We start from the raw sequence: 14,819 nt of genomic DNA on the forward strand, positions 1-14,819 counted from the left end.
ACAGCCACATAAAATATATTCTAAGAGGAGCAGCGATATCTAGCCCTCCTATCCAGTATAGTTTTCAACAACAACAACACATTTTATTTATATCCCGCCCTCCCCGCCGGAGCATTGGCATCTCCATTTCCTACCTTGGACCTCCACAAGGTGCTGGGAGTCTTACAGAAGCCTCCTTCACGTTTGCACATGGAGAGGCAAGCCTTAGGGTTCGTTCCTTAAGCAGTCATAGAGGAGCTACCCATTGGGGCAGGGAGTCTGCAGGGAACCGCTGTTCTTTCCATCAGTATGACAACGTCTGCATATGTGGATCTCTGAAGCTTGGCAAGACATGAACTAGGGTGGTGGAACACTTCCTCAGCTTTTGCAAAAGGTCTCCTGGGGGCACTCAGACCCCATAAATCCTCACCAGACTTGTCGGGCAGGTAGAGGAGAGTATGCTTGCTGGACATACAGTAGAGGAGAGTCAGGGAGTTCGGCGTCTCGTGTGCTGGAGGGCCGTTCTAGCAAACCGCAAACTAAACTGGTTCACTTGGCCCCTAAAAGTTTGTGACAGTTGGTGGTTTGTGAACCAGGCACACCACAAACCAAACTACATTTTCCCAGTTTGTGCCCATCCTTCCTTTCCATCATAACAGGAGCGCATGACTGTTGTCTCATGCCTGTGTGTTCCTGGCACACCACAAACCAAACTACATTTTCCCAGTTTGTGCCCTTCCTTCCTTTCCATCATAACAGGAGCGCATGACTGTTGTCTCATGCCTGTGTGTTCCTGGCACACCACAAACCAAACTACATTTTCCCAGTTTGTGCCCTTCCTTCCTTCCTTTCCATCATAACAGGAGCGCATGACTGTTGTCTCATGCCTGTGTGTTCCTGGCACACCACAAACCAAACTACATTTTCCCAGTTTGTGCCCTTCCTTCCTTCCTTTCCATCATAACAGGCGCGCATGGCTGTTGTCTCATGCCTGTGTGTTCCTGGCACACCACAAACCAAACTACATTTTCCCAGTTTGTGCCCTTCCTTCCTTTCCATCATAACAGGAGCGCATGACTGTTGTCTCATGCCTGTGTGTTCCTGGCACACCACAAACCAAACTACATTTTCCCAGTTTGTGCCCTTCCTTCCTTTCCATCATAACAGGAGCGCATGACTGTTGTCTCATGCCTATGTGTTCCTGGCACACCACAAACCAAACTACATTTTCCCAGTTTGTGCCCTTCCTTCCTTTCCATCATAACAGGCGCGCATGGCTGTTGTCTCATTGGCTCTGATTGGGTGACCTGGTTCCCTGTTGTCTAGGAGATATCCTGGTGTTTCTGACTGGCCAAGAGGAGATTGACACAGCCTGTGAGATTCTCTACGAGCGAATGAAGTCGCTGGGCCCAGACGTGCCGGAGCTGATTATCCTCCCTGTCTACTCAGCGTTGCCCAGCGAGATGCAGACGCGGATTTTTGATCCAGCCCCCCCAGGCAGCCGAAAGGTAACAGTTCTGTGACTTTCTAGGAGGTGGTGCTTCCCCCCTTATTGTTTCATTCTAGCAGTCCTTCCCTGTGAATATGGAGGCTTCAGCTAGCACTCAAGGCTGTCTTAGGAATTTGACTAATCCTCTCTTAAAGCTGTTACCTGTACCTGTGATCCCTGCCCATCCTGGCAACTAAAATCAAGTAAGGATCACATCAACAAAAGCTTGGTGTCTGTTATAAACCAGTTACTAACTCAGGGTACCTTCCCTTGGCCACTCAAAGAGGTGGTTATTTGTCCACTACTCAAAAATCTATCCCTACAGAAAAATGCTGTGGCCAGTTATTGCCTTTCTGAGCTGTAGCTAACCAACTCCAAGTCCTCTCGGCTAACTTAGGTGCCCTAGGCCCTTTTCAGTCTGGCTTCAGGTTCACCTATGGGACAGGTTTAGTTATTAGCTTTTGTTGATGACCTCTGCCTGAAAGGCCCTGTTGCTCTTATTGGATTATGAACATATATGAACATATGAAGCTGCCTTATACTGAATCAGACCCTTGGTCCACCAAAGTCAGTATTGTCTTCTCAGACTGGCAGCGGCTCTCCAGGGTCTCAAGCGGCGGTTTTTCACACCTATTTGCCTGGACCCTTTTTTTCCACAATAAGAAACAATTCTGTATGATTTGTATGGCCTGCTTGAATTGTATGATTTATATGATTTTATTGACATTTTGATATTTTAGACTTATTTTAGACTTTTTGGATTTTTACAAGGTTTGAATGTTTTTATACTTCCTTGGAATATTTTGGTGGTTCTAAAAAGGAAGTATTATGTTTAATGATCTGTGGTCTTTGGCTGTAAATAAATTCCTTCCTTCATTCATTCAGATGTCTTCCCAGAAAAAAAAAAGGCTCAGATGTAGCTTTCTTTCTTTTTGTGTGTGAGTCTTCCTTCCTTTTTTTGTGCGTCTTCATGGGGGTTATCCTGGTTTTGTGTTCTGCTCTTAGCTTTTTTGTCTGACTTGTGCTCCACTCTGTCCCTTCTTTCTGCTTAGGTGGTTATTGCCACAAACATTGCTGAAACTTCACTAACTATTGATGGCATCTACTATGTTGTGGATCCCGGTTTCGTGAAGCAGAAAGTGTACAACTCCAAGACAGGAATTGACCAACTGGTTGTGACACCCATTTCACAGGTATAAACTCTTAGCCCAGATATCTCACAGAGTGGTTGTTGTGAAAGCAAGACGGGAGTGTGGACCCCAATGTACAGTAGCCTAAGCTCCTGAGGGGGAAGTATGGGATAAAATGAATAAGATGGAGAAGGAAATAAGGGAGTTAACTGAAGCATATACTCTTATGATACTGGGAGGCTTCATCTCCCTCACATTGTGCTGCAAACTTGTGCCGTAGAAATGAGATTTCTAGACATCACAAATGGCTGTGCACTGGAACAGTTGGTCACAGAGCCAAGGAGAGGGGTGGTGTCAGAGAGTGCCTTCTGGATTGACCTACTTTCTGTGCCTCCAATCACATCTCTTCCATTGTCAGGCCCTGCCCTTGTTGCATTTGCTGCTCTCTGGGGTTGCCAGACTCTGGCTGCGTGATCCTCCATACAGTATCTCGGTCCTTGGGGCTGAATCAGGTGTGGTGTGGAGGCGGTGGGAATCATCAGCTTCTCCGTTTTCCTTCCTCTTTGCGATTCCGGCAGGCCCAGGCCAAGCAGCGAGCTGGGAGAGCTGGAAGGACAGGGCCCGGGAAGTGCTACCGCCTGTACACGGAGCGTGCCTACCGGGATGAGATGCTGACCACCAACGTGCCCGAGATCCAGAGGACCAACCTGGCGAGCACCGTGCTGTCGCTCAAGGTGAGCCCTGAAGGGAACCAGACGCTTTGGCTTGCACAGGCCTCAGCCGCTTATTTGGTCTATCTTTGGGGTGTTTTTTTAAAATAATCGGTTTCAGGAACGACTTCCTTTTTCCTTCCTTAAGTTCGGCTGTAGGCTTTGTCTTCACAGGGTGTGAGTGTTGGGAATCTGAGTTGCCAAGTTGTATTCAAAGCACCTTCCTTCCCAACCACACACAGGCAATGGGAATAAACGACCTCCTGTCTTTCGATTTCATGGACGCCCCCCCAATGGAGACTCTGATCACCGCCATGGAGCAGCTGTACACCCTCGGGGCCTTGGATGACGAGGGACTCCTCACCCGCCTCGGGCGCAGGGTAGGTCTGCAGGTGTCCCGTTCTCACTCCTTTCGTGAAAAGGTTGGGTGTAAAATCTGGGTTCTGCGTCTGGAACAAGCTAATATGTCTGCATGAATGTTCTTCTTTTATGCTCTCAAGAAACATCCTTATCAGTGAGGAGTGGGGACAAATATGGAAGCTGGGGCTGATCTGGCTGTAGAGACGAGGGAAATAGTGACAGTGTAGAGCAGCGGAGACAAGCACTTGGATCCACTGGCAGTGTCTGTTGCAGTTTCCTTGTCTTCCAGGGCTCCCTCCACCCCAGCCCAAATTGCTATCTGAAATGCTGCTCTTGGGGAAAATGGGACCTTGTTGCGGGGGGAGGGGTTTGCTGTAGGCGGGGGAATTAGCAAAAATTGCCCCACTCTCCTGTTTGTGGAAATCCTCTGTTAAATCAGACTCCTGGATCTGGGTGGGATTCTGGAAGTTTCAATGGCTGCCCTCACTTTGAAGGAAGGACAGGAATAAGGCATATTTGGATTTTTTTCCCCTTCATCGTCTCAACTATAACGGCTAGAAATTTGCTTGAAGAATAGAAAAAAGGCAAACGGATTCCCAGAATGCCAGATTTTGTGGCAAGTGCTAAATCCTGCGGCTTTGTGTCTGTACAATATAGCATGCCATGTTTGAAGCTAGAGGCAAAAACTCTCCAGGGCGTTGAAACTGCGGAGGGAGACATTTTGCCCTGCATGGGTCTTTTGTGACGGGAACATTTTGAGGAAGGTCTTCTGTGAAGGGAGACCCTGATTGTGCAAAAGATAAGCCAAGCAGACCACCATCTATGCCTTATTCCAGCCAACGTTCCAGTGAAGTGTGATTGCTGCTCTGTTTCCTGAGTGAAGCTGTGTGGATCCAGGACAAGCCAAGCCAAGCCAATGCCTATTCCCTTTCTCCTGGCAGATGGCAGAGTTCCCTCTGGAGCCCATGCTGTGCAAGATGCTCATCATGTCTGTGCACTTGGGGTGCAGTGAGGAGATGCTCACCATTGTCTCCATGCTCTCTGTGCAGAATGTCTTCTACCGGCCCAAGGTAAATAGGAGAAGGGGTCACCCTCTGCAAGGTTGTCACATGCAGGGGACCAGGGAGGGCCTCTGCAGGCTGCCACCACTCTGGTACCGGTCTGTCTGGGAGGGCGCAAAATACCCATCCGACCCCTACGCCTTCCTTCTCAGCAAGTACTTTTTATCCATGACCAAAGAGACATGAGGGCTTAGGCAGTATAACAACAATAAGTTTATTGTAAGTGCTCAAGAACAAACAAGTGGGCTGTAAAATCATTAGTGCAATAATGAAATAGGAAAAGGCAGTAAAAGATGATACAAAGAAAATTAAAAGCCTTGACACAGCTAACTATATGTTCCTCTTCTTCTGATTCTAACTCACTCGCCCCTCTTTGGATGGGGAACTCTCCTGCTGCAGCCTCTCTTCAGCTCAGCGCTTCCAAAGAAGAAGAAGAAGAAGAAGAAAATGATATTGGATTTATATCCCAAAGAGAACACTCCTCCCTCTTTAGCTACTCCAGTTTTAATTCTGCAGTCAAGGAGACTACACACACACACACATACACTCACATTTTTTTTTTGCCAGCATGCTTGTTAAACTTTTCAGACTGGCAGCATGTTGGCAGAATTCAGGTTTTCATGGCTGGTAACATCATTAGGGTTTGTAGAATCTTTCGGGATCAAGTGCCGTGTTCTACTGGAGAAAGTTTTCCTTCCAGACGTTTCGTTCTCAGCTGCGGAGAACATCCTCAGTGGCGTTGCAGCCGGAGCAGGCGCTCAGACCTTCTTGGCTGCTGGCCCCCTCCAGCCTAGAAATAGCAGCTCTCCAGCAGCCCTGGCCCCACTCAATGCGCAGCAGCCAAGAAGGTCTGAGCGCCTGCTCCGGCTGCAACACCACTGAGGATGTTCTCCGCAGCTGCGAACGAAACGTCTGGAAGGAAAACTTTCTCCAGTAGAACACGGCACTTGATCTCGAAAGATTCTACAAACCCTAATGATGTTGGCAGAACTTGAGGGTCGTCATTTATAAGGTGGAGTCTTTGCTGATCTGGCTCAGTAAGATTCTGATTGGTGAATGTTGACTACTTATCTGTGTAGGACAAGCAAGCTCTTGCTGACCAAAAGAAAGCCAAGTTCCACCAGACTGAAGGGGACCACCTCACACTTCTGGCTGTCTATAACTCCTGGAAGAACAACAAGTTCTCCAACCCCTGGTGCTATGAGAACTTCATCCAAGCCCGCTCACTGCGCCGGGCACAGGATATTCGTAAGCAAATGCTGGGCATCATGGACAGGTGAGTTGCCTGGCTGTGGACGGGTGAAAGAGGCTTATTTAAGCTTAGGATCAGATGTTCCAAAACTGGACTTACCTTCTTTGCGGTGCTTGTTAATGTGGAGTCTTGCTCTCCATTCAGAATGAACAGCAGTTTGAATAGCTTTTTACATCTGTGCACTCAGTGTGGTGGGCCACTTAACCACACAGCCCACAATTCATTAGCTTGCCAGGATCATTGAGGGGCAGGTCTTGCATCATTTGAAGTAGGCTCCACTACAAAGTTTGTGTTCTTTTTGGCATCTGTACAACTATTTTTTATTTTAGTAAATTTCTATTCTGCCCATTCCCCGTAGGGCTCAGGGCAAAGTACAACATATAAAACAATAAAATACAATAAAAACATTTTATAAACGGACAACTCAACAGCACTCAGATTACCATGACATCGCATATTGCCCAGCCTAGCCAGCTAGCAGCATTAATCTCTTTGGCACATATAGGGTTGAGCTGTAGCTCCTTGGGAGCAGTATGAGAGCACATTAAGTTGGGAGTGTTTTTGCACCTGCATGGTTGGTGACATTAATTTGTTGTTCTGACACGTGATCAGCACTTGCTAAATCGAAGTACAGTTCCTAGGCGGCAGTGCAGAAATGTGCAAACCCCTTGACTTTGGGAGTTGGGAAGGGAAATGGACAAGACTTGGGATGTTGATGGGTCCACACCGGCATTCCCCCATCCATCCACCCCAGAATGCTCCCGATGGGCAAGGAAAACACATTACTTTTGAGCTGATTTGTCTGGTCCATTAAGCCAAATGAATGGGGGAGGGGACAACCATAGCAAAGTTGTGTGAGAACACAAACCACAGAACCAAACACTGAGTGACTCAGTTGTAGTTGGCAGAACTGGAATAAAGAGGTGCATCATACAGCTTCTTTCAGTGCAGCGACAGATAAGGGAAAGGAAAATCAGCATGAGAATACTCAGGTGCAAAACATTAGAAATTCAGTTTTGAAGCCCAAAAAGCAGCTGAATACCTTTTCCAAGTTCAAGGGCGCTGGAAAAATGGGTGATGAGGGAGCATTCCTGCTTGGGACAGGGATCCTGCAGGTACTTTTGGAATACTTCGAGAGCATAGTGGCCACCACCACCAAATGGCTGCCATTCAGTCAAGATTGGCTCTTTACTTTGGTGAGGAAGCACTCTTTGGTTTTCATTTCCAGAGAAAGAGTTAGCTCCCTGCAAGGCCAGGCCACAGAGAGGTTGCAAGTATATAACATTCATGCTGATGATGCGGCATCCTTGCTCACCAGAGACCTGGTGTCATCCATAGAGACACTAGGGCTCTCCCAATTTGTATTGACTCCCACACATAGAGCGGGTCACACACTGGATTTGATTTTTGTGGCAGGGATTAGTGTTGATCTGGAAACTGCTGAGTCGGTTCCATGGTCAGATCATCTCACTTTGAAGGTCCAGGTAGACATGCTTAACCCTCCCTGTTTAGGCAGCGAGCAAATTTATGCTTACCTGCGGAGACAAATGGACCCTAGATGGATTCAGGAAGCTCTGCGAGATCCAATGCCCCCTGGCACCTCATTGGATAATCTGGTGGAGGACTGGCATTGCCGGTTCTCTGAAACCATCAACAAGATTGCTCCCCGGCACCCTCTCGGAGCTCGTGCCAAAATGGCTCTGTGGTACAACCCAGAGCTACAGCAGATGAAATGGGAGCTGAGACAGCTAGAGTGAAGGTGGCAGCGTATCCATGATGAGGCGACAAGAGCATCTTATAGGATTTTTATGAAATCCTAGGAGATGGCAGTGAAGGTTGCTAGAAAAGCTTTTCTACGCAGCCTCCATCGCGTCTTCGAGCTCCCACCCAGCTCAGTTATTTAGAACTATTCAGTCATTAACTGCCCTGCCTCAATGTGGGCAAAATCGTAGGGAATTGGCTATTGGCTGCTGGCTGCGAGGCATTCATGATTCATTTTGCAGGGTCTTGTTGCTCCACCGGGACCTTCTGGCCGCAATTAAAACAGTAAGAGAACTGGAGGCCCCTTGTCCATCTTCTGGCACTAGTTTGGGCCATTTCACCCAACTCTCTTTGGAAGATGTTGACAGTCCTGGGAGCTGTAAGGCCCACCACCAGCCTTCTGGACTCATGCCTGTCCTGGCTGGTGAAGGCCTGCGGGGAAGGTGCTCACGCCCCCCTGGAAGAGATAATCAGCTTATCCCTGTCATTAGGGGTCTTTCCAGCAGGGTTGAAGGAGGCAGTGGTAAGACCGCTCCTAAAGAAACCATCTTTGAACCCTCTGGTCCTGACCAACTACCGCCCAGTGTCAAATTTGCCGTTCCTGGGTAAGGTTGTTGAGCAAGTGGCAACCAGGCAACTCCAGGCCTACCTGGATGAAGCATCCACCCTAGATCCGTTCCAGTCTGGATTCTGCCCTGGTCATGAGGTGGAGACAGCATTGGTTGCCCTCGCAGATGACCTCCAGAGACACCTGGATCAAGGCGGGTCTGTGCTGCTGTTGCTTTTAGATCAAACGGCGGCGTTCAGCTTGGTCGACCATGATTTGTTGGCCCACCACCTCACCAACATCAGAGTTAGGGAGACTGCCTTGCAGTGGTTTTACTCCTTTCTCCAAGGTTGGGGACAGGGTGGTGATTGGTGCGTCAGTCTCCCAGCGGTACCCGTTGGAATACGGAGTGCCACAGGGGGCAGTCCTCTCACCAATGTTGTTTAACATCTATATGCACCGCTTCACCCCGTTGGTATGGAGGTATGGACTGGGATGTCACCAGTATGCAGATGACATCCAGCTCTATCTCTTGATGGACGGCCATCCAGACTCTTCCTCAGTAGATCTTGATTGGGCATCGGAGGCTGTGGCTGGATGGCTCAAACAGAAACTTAATCCATCTAAGACAGAGCTCCTGTGTCTGAGCTGGTTCTGGATTTGGGCTCCTCAGTGGGGCAGTATTAGGGTTAGAAGCCTTGGGGTGATCCTGGATGCTTTGCTTTCTGTGGAGGGCCAGGTCACAACAGTTGCCAGATCTGCCTTTTGTCATCTTCGGAGGGTCAGGCAACTGATTTCTTTCCACTCAGGATCTTGCCAGTTACCCACGCAATGGTCACCTCCAGGATAGACTACTGTAATTTGATGTATGCGGGCTTGCCCTTGAATCTGATCAGGAAACTCCAGCTGGCGCAAAATGTGGTGGCACGCCTACTGACTGCGATGCACGTATTCAGCCGGTGCTTTCCCAGTTGCACTGGATACAGTTGAGTACTGGGTCCGTTTCAGGATAATGGTGATGATCTTTAAAGCCCTTAACGGCCTGGGACCAGCATATCTTAGGGACCACCCCTCCCCATATACCGTTCCCCCGGAGAGCTCTGCACTCTGCTGAGCAACTTCTTATGGTTGTCCCTGCCCCAAAGGATGTCTGCTTAGCCTCAACTAGGGCCTGGGCCTTCTCCACCCTGGGCCTACTGTTCAAAACAGTGAAAATGAAATTTTGGTTTGAGCTGAACTTTGTCGTTCCAGGTCTAAGCAGTCTGTCAGTGTGAACTGACAGGCATCAGTTCCAAAATGTCAGACAGTGGAGGTTCAGAGTAAGCGGACTTCCATTGGTTACAATGTTAAGGCGTTTATTTGATAACTCAAAGGTTCTGAACAATGAAGCATTGGAACTGATGCCCGTTGTCGGGAACATGAATGCTTTAACCAACATACATCATACATCAAATCTACATTCTCACACTACCAGGATACATGTAACACCTTCGCTTCTCCTTATCTCTTGCGGTTCCCTTTCTCACGGAAGAGCCCTGCTGGCTTTCCTTGAGGCATGTTGTCTTCAAAGGGTTGTTGCTTTTGTTAGTACCAGGGAGTGGAATTCTCAGCAGGGGTTAATGACATCTCTGTCTCTGCTTTGGTATGCAAGGCCTCTGCTTCATGGTTAGTAGCAAATGTTCACAGATGGAGTTGGTTAGGTCAGGCTATACATTGTATTTTAAGCATACATAACCTAACATAATATCAAAGCTTTCCAGTGACTGACACAGTGGGCAGAGTGGTGCGATATTCATAGGGTGAAAGCCTAGACTGCAAGACCTGCTTCCTTTGCGTCCTGAACTCTTCCCTCTTGTTCGGCAGGCACAAGTTGGACGTTGTATCTTGCGGAAAAGCCACAGTGCGAGTCCAGAAGGCCATCTGCAGTGGCTTCTTTCGGAATGCAGCCAAGAAGGATCCCCAGGAGGGCTATCGGACCTTGATTGACCAGCAGGTGGTCTATATCCACCCCTCAAGTGCCCTCTTCAACCGCCAGCCCGAATGGTAAGGAGTGGGGATGAGCAGAGGTTTACCCACAATGCACTGAGGGTTTGCCGCCTTTGTGCTGAGTGTCTGGAGAGGAGCACTATGATTGCTGGTGATTTGGGGAGGGGAGGGATCTGGCAATCTGTTGCCGCCTCTTGTAGAACATTGTCAGGATTGAAGTATTTTTAAACTGAGTTATCACAGTGAGTTAACACATAGTTGATTACTTGACATTTTTTAATAGACCTGCCCAATGTTCATTTAACCTTTCCAGCCAGTCTAGAGAGGGGTTTCCTTCTGCCAAGATAATGTGGTGCTTGTAACATACATACGCTTAAACAGTGTATGAACAGAACCAAAAAAATCTGAAAGTAGATTCCCCCTGAAAAAGCTGCATGTGAAACACGTTAAGGGGGTTATACAATTATTAAAGGTTCTGTTTCCCTTTGCACCAATTAATTTCTTCACCTCTGTTTTGCCTTGGTGCGGGTCCCTTTTCTCCTCACTTGTAACTTCTGCGTTTCTTCCTCACTTATGAGAGCAGGATTGGCTGTTAAAGGAGGCAGCCCCTGAACAGAAGAGGGTTGACTGTCCTCAGCTTCAGATCTCTCATAACCCATTTCCATAGCCTGGCTTTAGACTGGGGATGTGCTAAAGTGGGCATATTCCTCCTTGGCTCAGAATGTGTGGTCTGAAGCAATAGAATAAGGTTAGAATCCAGTAAGACCAACAGCATTTTATTCCAGGTATGAGCTTTCACGTGCACAACACACTTCTTCAGATGAAATGAAAGGGAAGCCTATACGTTTGAATGGTTTTACTTCCATTGCGTTCCGTCTGAAGATTTGTGCCGTGTGGTGTTGAACACATGAAGCTGCCTTATACTGAATCAGACCCTTGGTCCATCAAAGTCAGTATTGTCTACTCAGACTGGCAGCGGCTCTCCAGGGTCTCAAGCTGAGGATTTTCACACCTATTTGCCTGGACCCTTTTTAGTTGGAGATGCCGGGGATTGAACCTGGAACCTTCTGCTTCCCAAGCAGATGCTCTATCACTGAGCCACAGCCCCATTCATGGCTCTCCAGGGTCTCAAGCTGAGGTTTTTCACACCTATTTGCCGGGACCCTTTTTTGGAGATGCCGGGGATTGAACCTGGGACCTTCTGCTTCCCGAGCAGATGCTCCACCACTGAGCCACCATCCCTTATATGTGTGAGAGAGAAGGTTTTGCAAACTAACCAGCCATTCCCTCCCCAGGGTGGTCTACCATGAGCTGGTGCTCACCACAAAGGAGTACATGCGGGAGGTCACCACCATTGATCCCCGCTGGCTGGTGGAGTTTGCGCCAGCTTTCTTCAAGGTTTCCGACCCCACAAAGCTGAGCAAGCAGAAGAAGCAGCAGCGCCTGGAGCCACTTTACAACCGCTATGAGGAGCCCAATGCCTGGAGGATATCACGGGCATTCAGGCGCCGGTGAGCCCTTTTCCGGCATGCCAAGAACTGTCAGAGATCCTGAGGTCAAGCCCCTGAGGAGTATCGAGCTAACCCAGCCGGCAAGCAGCAGTTTACAGTTCGAATGACAGGAGGCGAAGAAAAGCAGCTTGCAGCCAGCATCATATTTGCTGCCGTGGTTGATTCTGAGACACTTCTGTTTGGAAAGAAGATGTTCTGCACCTCTATTTCCACCATGTCTGATGAGCAACAGGTGCTGTGTAATTTTGGATCTCCTTGGTTAGGAAAGGCCTAATGGAATTCCAGGTTTCTTGTTGCTCATAGAAGTCAGTTCGGAGAAACACCTGCTTCCTGTTTTGTGATTTTTGCCAGGAATTCTGGCGTCTTCTTTCCCCACATCTAGGCTGGTCTCCTGCTTTAGAACAACCTGGTAGCAGCGCTATCAGATGGCTGTGATTTTGGAGACATTGAGAAGGCTGCCCGTGTGGTAGAGGGTGGCATGTGGTCTGTGTCCATGTCTTTCAGAAAGGCTTTGGTAATTACGCTTTACTAACTTTGAGAAAACTTTCCTCCACACTTGCCACAAAACTGTACTTACTCTTGTTTTTGATCCAAAACCTTTTCAAGCAGGTTTTTACGAGAGAAAATAAAGACAAATCTACAAGCACTGTCGACATGACATGATCCATTTGCATATGTTGAAAATCTTTGATGCCGGTAGGTGGGAATTCAACTGTGGTATTATTCCTCTAGTACCACAGTAGTAAAACTGGACTTTTGATGAAGTCAGTAAGCATTCCATGTGTGTGATTCCTGTATAAAGTAGTAGCCAGGACAACACAGCTGCTGACCAAAGTTCACTCTCCTCTTGTCAGTTATCCTGCAGTCTAGAAACTGGTTTCCATCTCTTCTCTGCTTTGTCCTTTTGTCAGAAGTGCTGGGGAAATAGTCACTTGACCACTCCTTCTGAAAACCACCTAACTCTGCCCTGCCCCTTCAGTATCTCAGTCTAGAGGTAACAAAAATCCTACCTACCTTCCATGCTAACATGGTTGGTGCATATAAGCATTATTTACACTTCAGTTCACTTCTCATGATCTTTCTGCAAAGAGTGGGTGGGAAGAAGAATGTCTGACACCTTAGTAAGTACTGGATTCCCCTAGGCAGGAAACCTCAATTGCAAACATTAAGTTTTGTGACTGAAATACATTATGCTAATAAGTGAAAATGTGTTTGTTTTTTAAATTATTTTATTAAGCAGACCATTTTTTTTTTTGGATGAAATGAGGCAAAATATCTCGCGCTTCTAGTGTAGTTCCACCTAGCACAAAGAACAAGCTGCATCAACTGAGTCAAAGGAGTCTTTCTTGTAAGTATTAATGGATGTGCAGGTTGCTATTGTAAGAACATGAGTGGTCCATCTAGTCCAGCATACTGTTTCACACTGGCCAACGAACAGGGCCTAGAGGCCAAAGCCCTCCCCTACTGTTGCCTCCCATCATTGGTATTCATTGGTATTTGCTGTCTTTGAACACAGAGGTTCTCTTTAGTCACCATGGCAAGTATAGATGCCTAGTTGTGACAGGCAGCAGGAATATGCATGCTTAGAGGCAGTGCATATGTGTGGCAGCTAATGGAACTCAGATGGGGGAACTGCAGCTAACTGGAAAAAAAGGGGGTCAGTTAGACAACTGGAGAAAGCAGTTGGAGAGAAGAGGAGATCGGATGAAGAAGGGAGAGGTTTCTTGAGGCGCTTTCTCATGTAAGGAAAGCCTAATAAAGCAAAGGCTACGTTAGAGCCAGTATGGAGTGGCTTGGAATATATGAGAGACTCTGGTGGGAGATTGTTCCCAAAAGTATCCACAGCCTCTGTGTGTGTAGAACAAAGGATCACATTTTGAGAAGCAAAATAGTTCTCCTGTATTAAGCTCACCGCCCAGTGAGAGAAGACTGGGTAGTAGAAGAGCAGGATTTGGCAAAGCCCGTGCAGTAGCATTGAAAGGCCCTCAAATGCCAAAGTCCCTGGTTGTTTATCTTAAAGAGGAGATAATAACAGTCTTGCCAGAGAAAAGGGGTCTAGAGGGAAGACCTTAGTCTTAACCAAAAGGACAACGCTGAGTACAATCTCAAGACTGTAGGATTATCAGGTTTAAAGTTATAAAGGAAATCTGTGCCAAACAACCTCTAAGCATTAGAACATCAGCTAAAACTTCAGTGAAAGTCAATAACTATAAAACCATCCATCTCTTATGAAGTCGGGAATCTCAGAGGCACATTCGGTGTTTATTTTTAACTGTCTACCTACATATTCCTAATCTTATGTAACAATCAATCCCCTTTCCTGCCAGCCTGTTCAAATAAACCAAAAGTTGTTTAAATCTTTCTTGTGCCTACCAAGAACAACCTGCTTTCTGAAGGGTAATTTTGACAATTGAAGCAACGGCAGGGTGATTGTTTTAGTGGGGTGATTATATATGAGAGACTCTGCTTAGTTACTCATTGATTACAGAAGTACTTCCTTTCAGCCATCTTGAATCTATTGCCCATCAACTTCACTGGGTGCCTCTTGGTGGAGGAAGGGTCCCTTGTAAGGGTCACCTGTATTTGTCATGACCTTTCAGCCCCAGGGGCTCCGGATGGCACACACCACTCTTTCCCTCCTTTTCACCCTCTCAAGAGTCCTGTGTGGCAGGTGACTCAAGACTTCTCCCTTTGTGCTATATTGAATGGTGATAGTTCTCGCAGGGCTTCCCCCCTTTAAAAATACATAGTTGCTTTTCCCCTTTGCTCTTTCCCCCCGTTTTTTAAAAAACGGATGAGTTATCCTGCAGGCATCCAGAGTCTTGAGCTTGCCCTGCCTCTACCCCTAGCGCAGAGGTTGCAGCTTTGGGAAGCTGGCAGCTGACAAGGCCTTGAGCTGGGTCCGTCTCACGGGGAAACCCACTTGGGAAGATCTGCTGATCAAGAGCCATGCCAACTTTCCCGAGAGGAGGTTGTGCTGTATTGGGGGACAAGACTTAGAAGAGCCACAGGGGGCTCCTGCGCCGCTGAGCA

The 14,819-nt window shown here is 47.6% G+C and overlaps 1 protein-coding gene across 1 annotated transcript in view; it reads left to right on the forward strand.

The window, feature by feature from the left end:
- DHX8 (DEAH-box helicase 8) overlaps positions 1–14,148 on the forward strand; it is a 48,852-nt gene extending 34,704 nt beyond the window's left edge. Inside the window, exons 16-23 of the mRNA XM_060255814.1 lie at positions 1,306–1,487; positions 2,521–2,661; positions 3,177–3,332; positions 3,551–3,688; positions 4,610–4,738; positions 5,809–6,005; positions 10,153–10,332; positions 11,571–14,148. Of these exons, the coding sequence (XP_060111797.1) occupies positions 1,306–1,487; positions 2,521–2,661; positions 3,177–3,332; positions 3,551–3,688; positions 4,610–4,738; positions 5,809–6,005; positions 10,153–10,332; positions 11,571–11,790 (1,343 nt within the window). The 3' untranslated portion in view covers positions 11,791–14,148. The remainder of the gene's footprint in view (positions 1–1,305; positions 1,488–2,520; positions 2,662–3,176; positions 3,333–3,550; positions 3,689–4,609; positions 4,739–5,808; positions 6,006–10,152; positions 10,333–11,570) is intronic.
- Positions 14,149–14,819: the final 671 nt, after the last annotated feature.

This window comes from Heteronotia binoei, chromosome 15 (assembly GCF_032191835.1).
Source record: "Heteronotia binoei isolate CCM8104 ecotype False Entrance Well chromosome 15, APGP_CSIRO_Hbin_v1, whole genome shotgun sequence".
Taxonomy (NCBI): domain Eukaryota; kingdom Metazoa; phylum Chordata; class Lepidosauria; order Squamata; family Gekkonidae; genus Heteronotia; species Heteronotia binoei.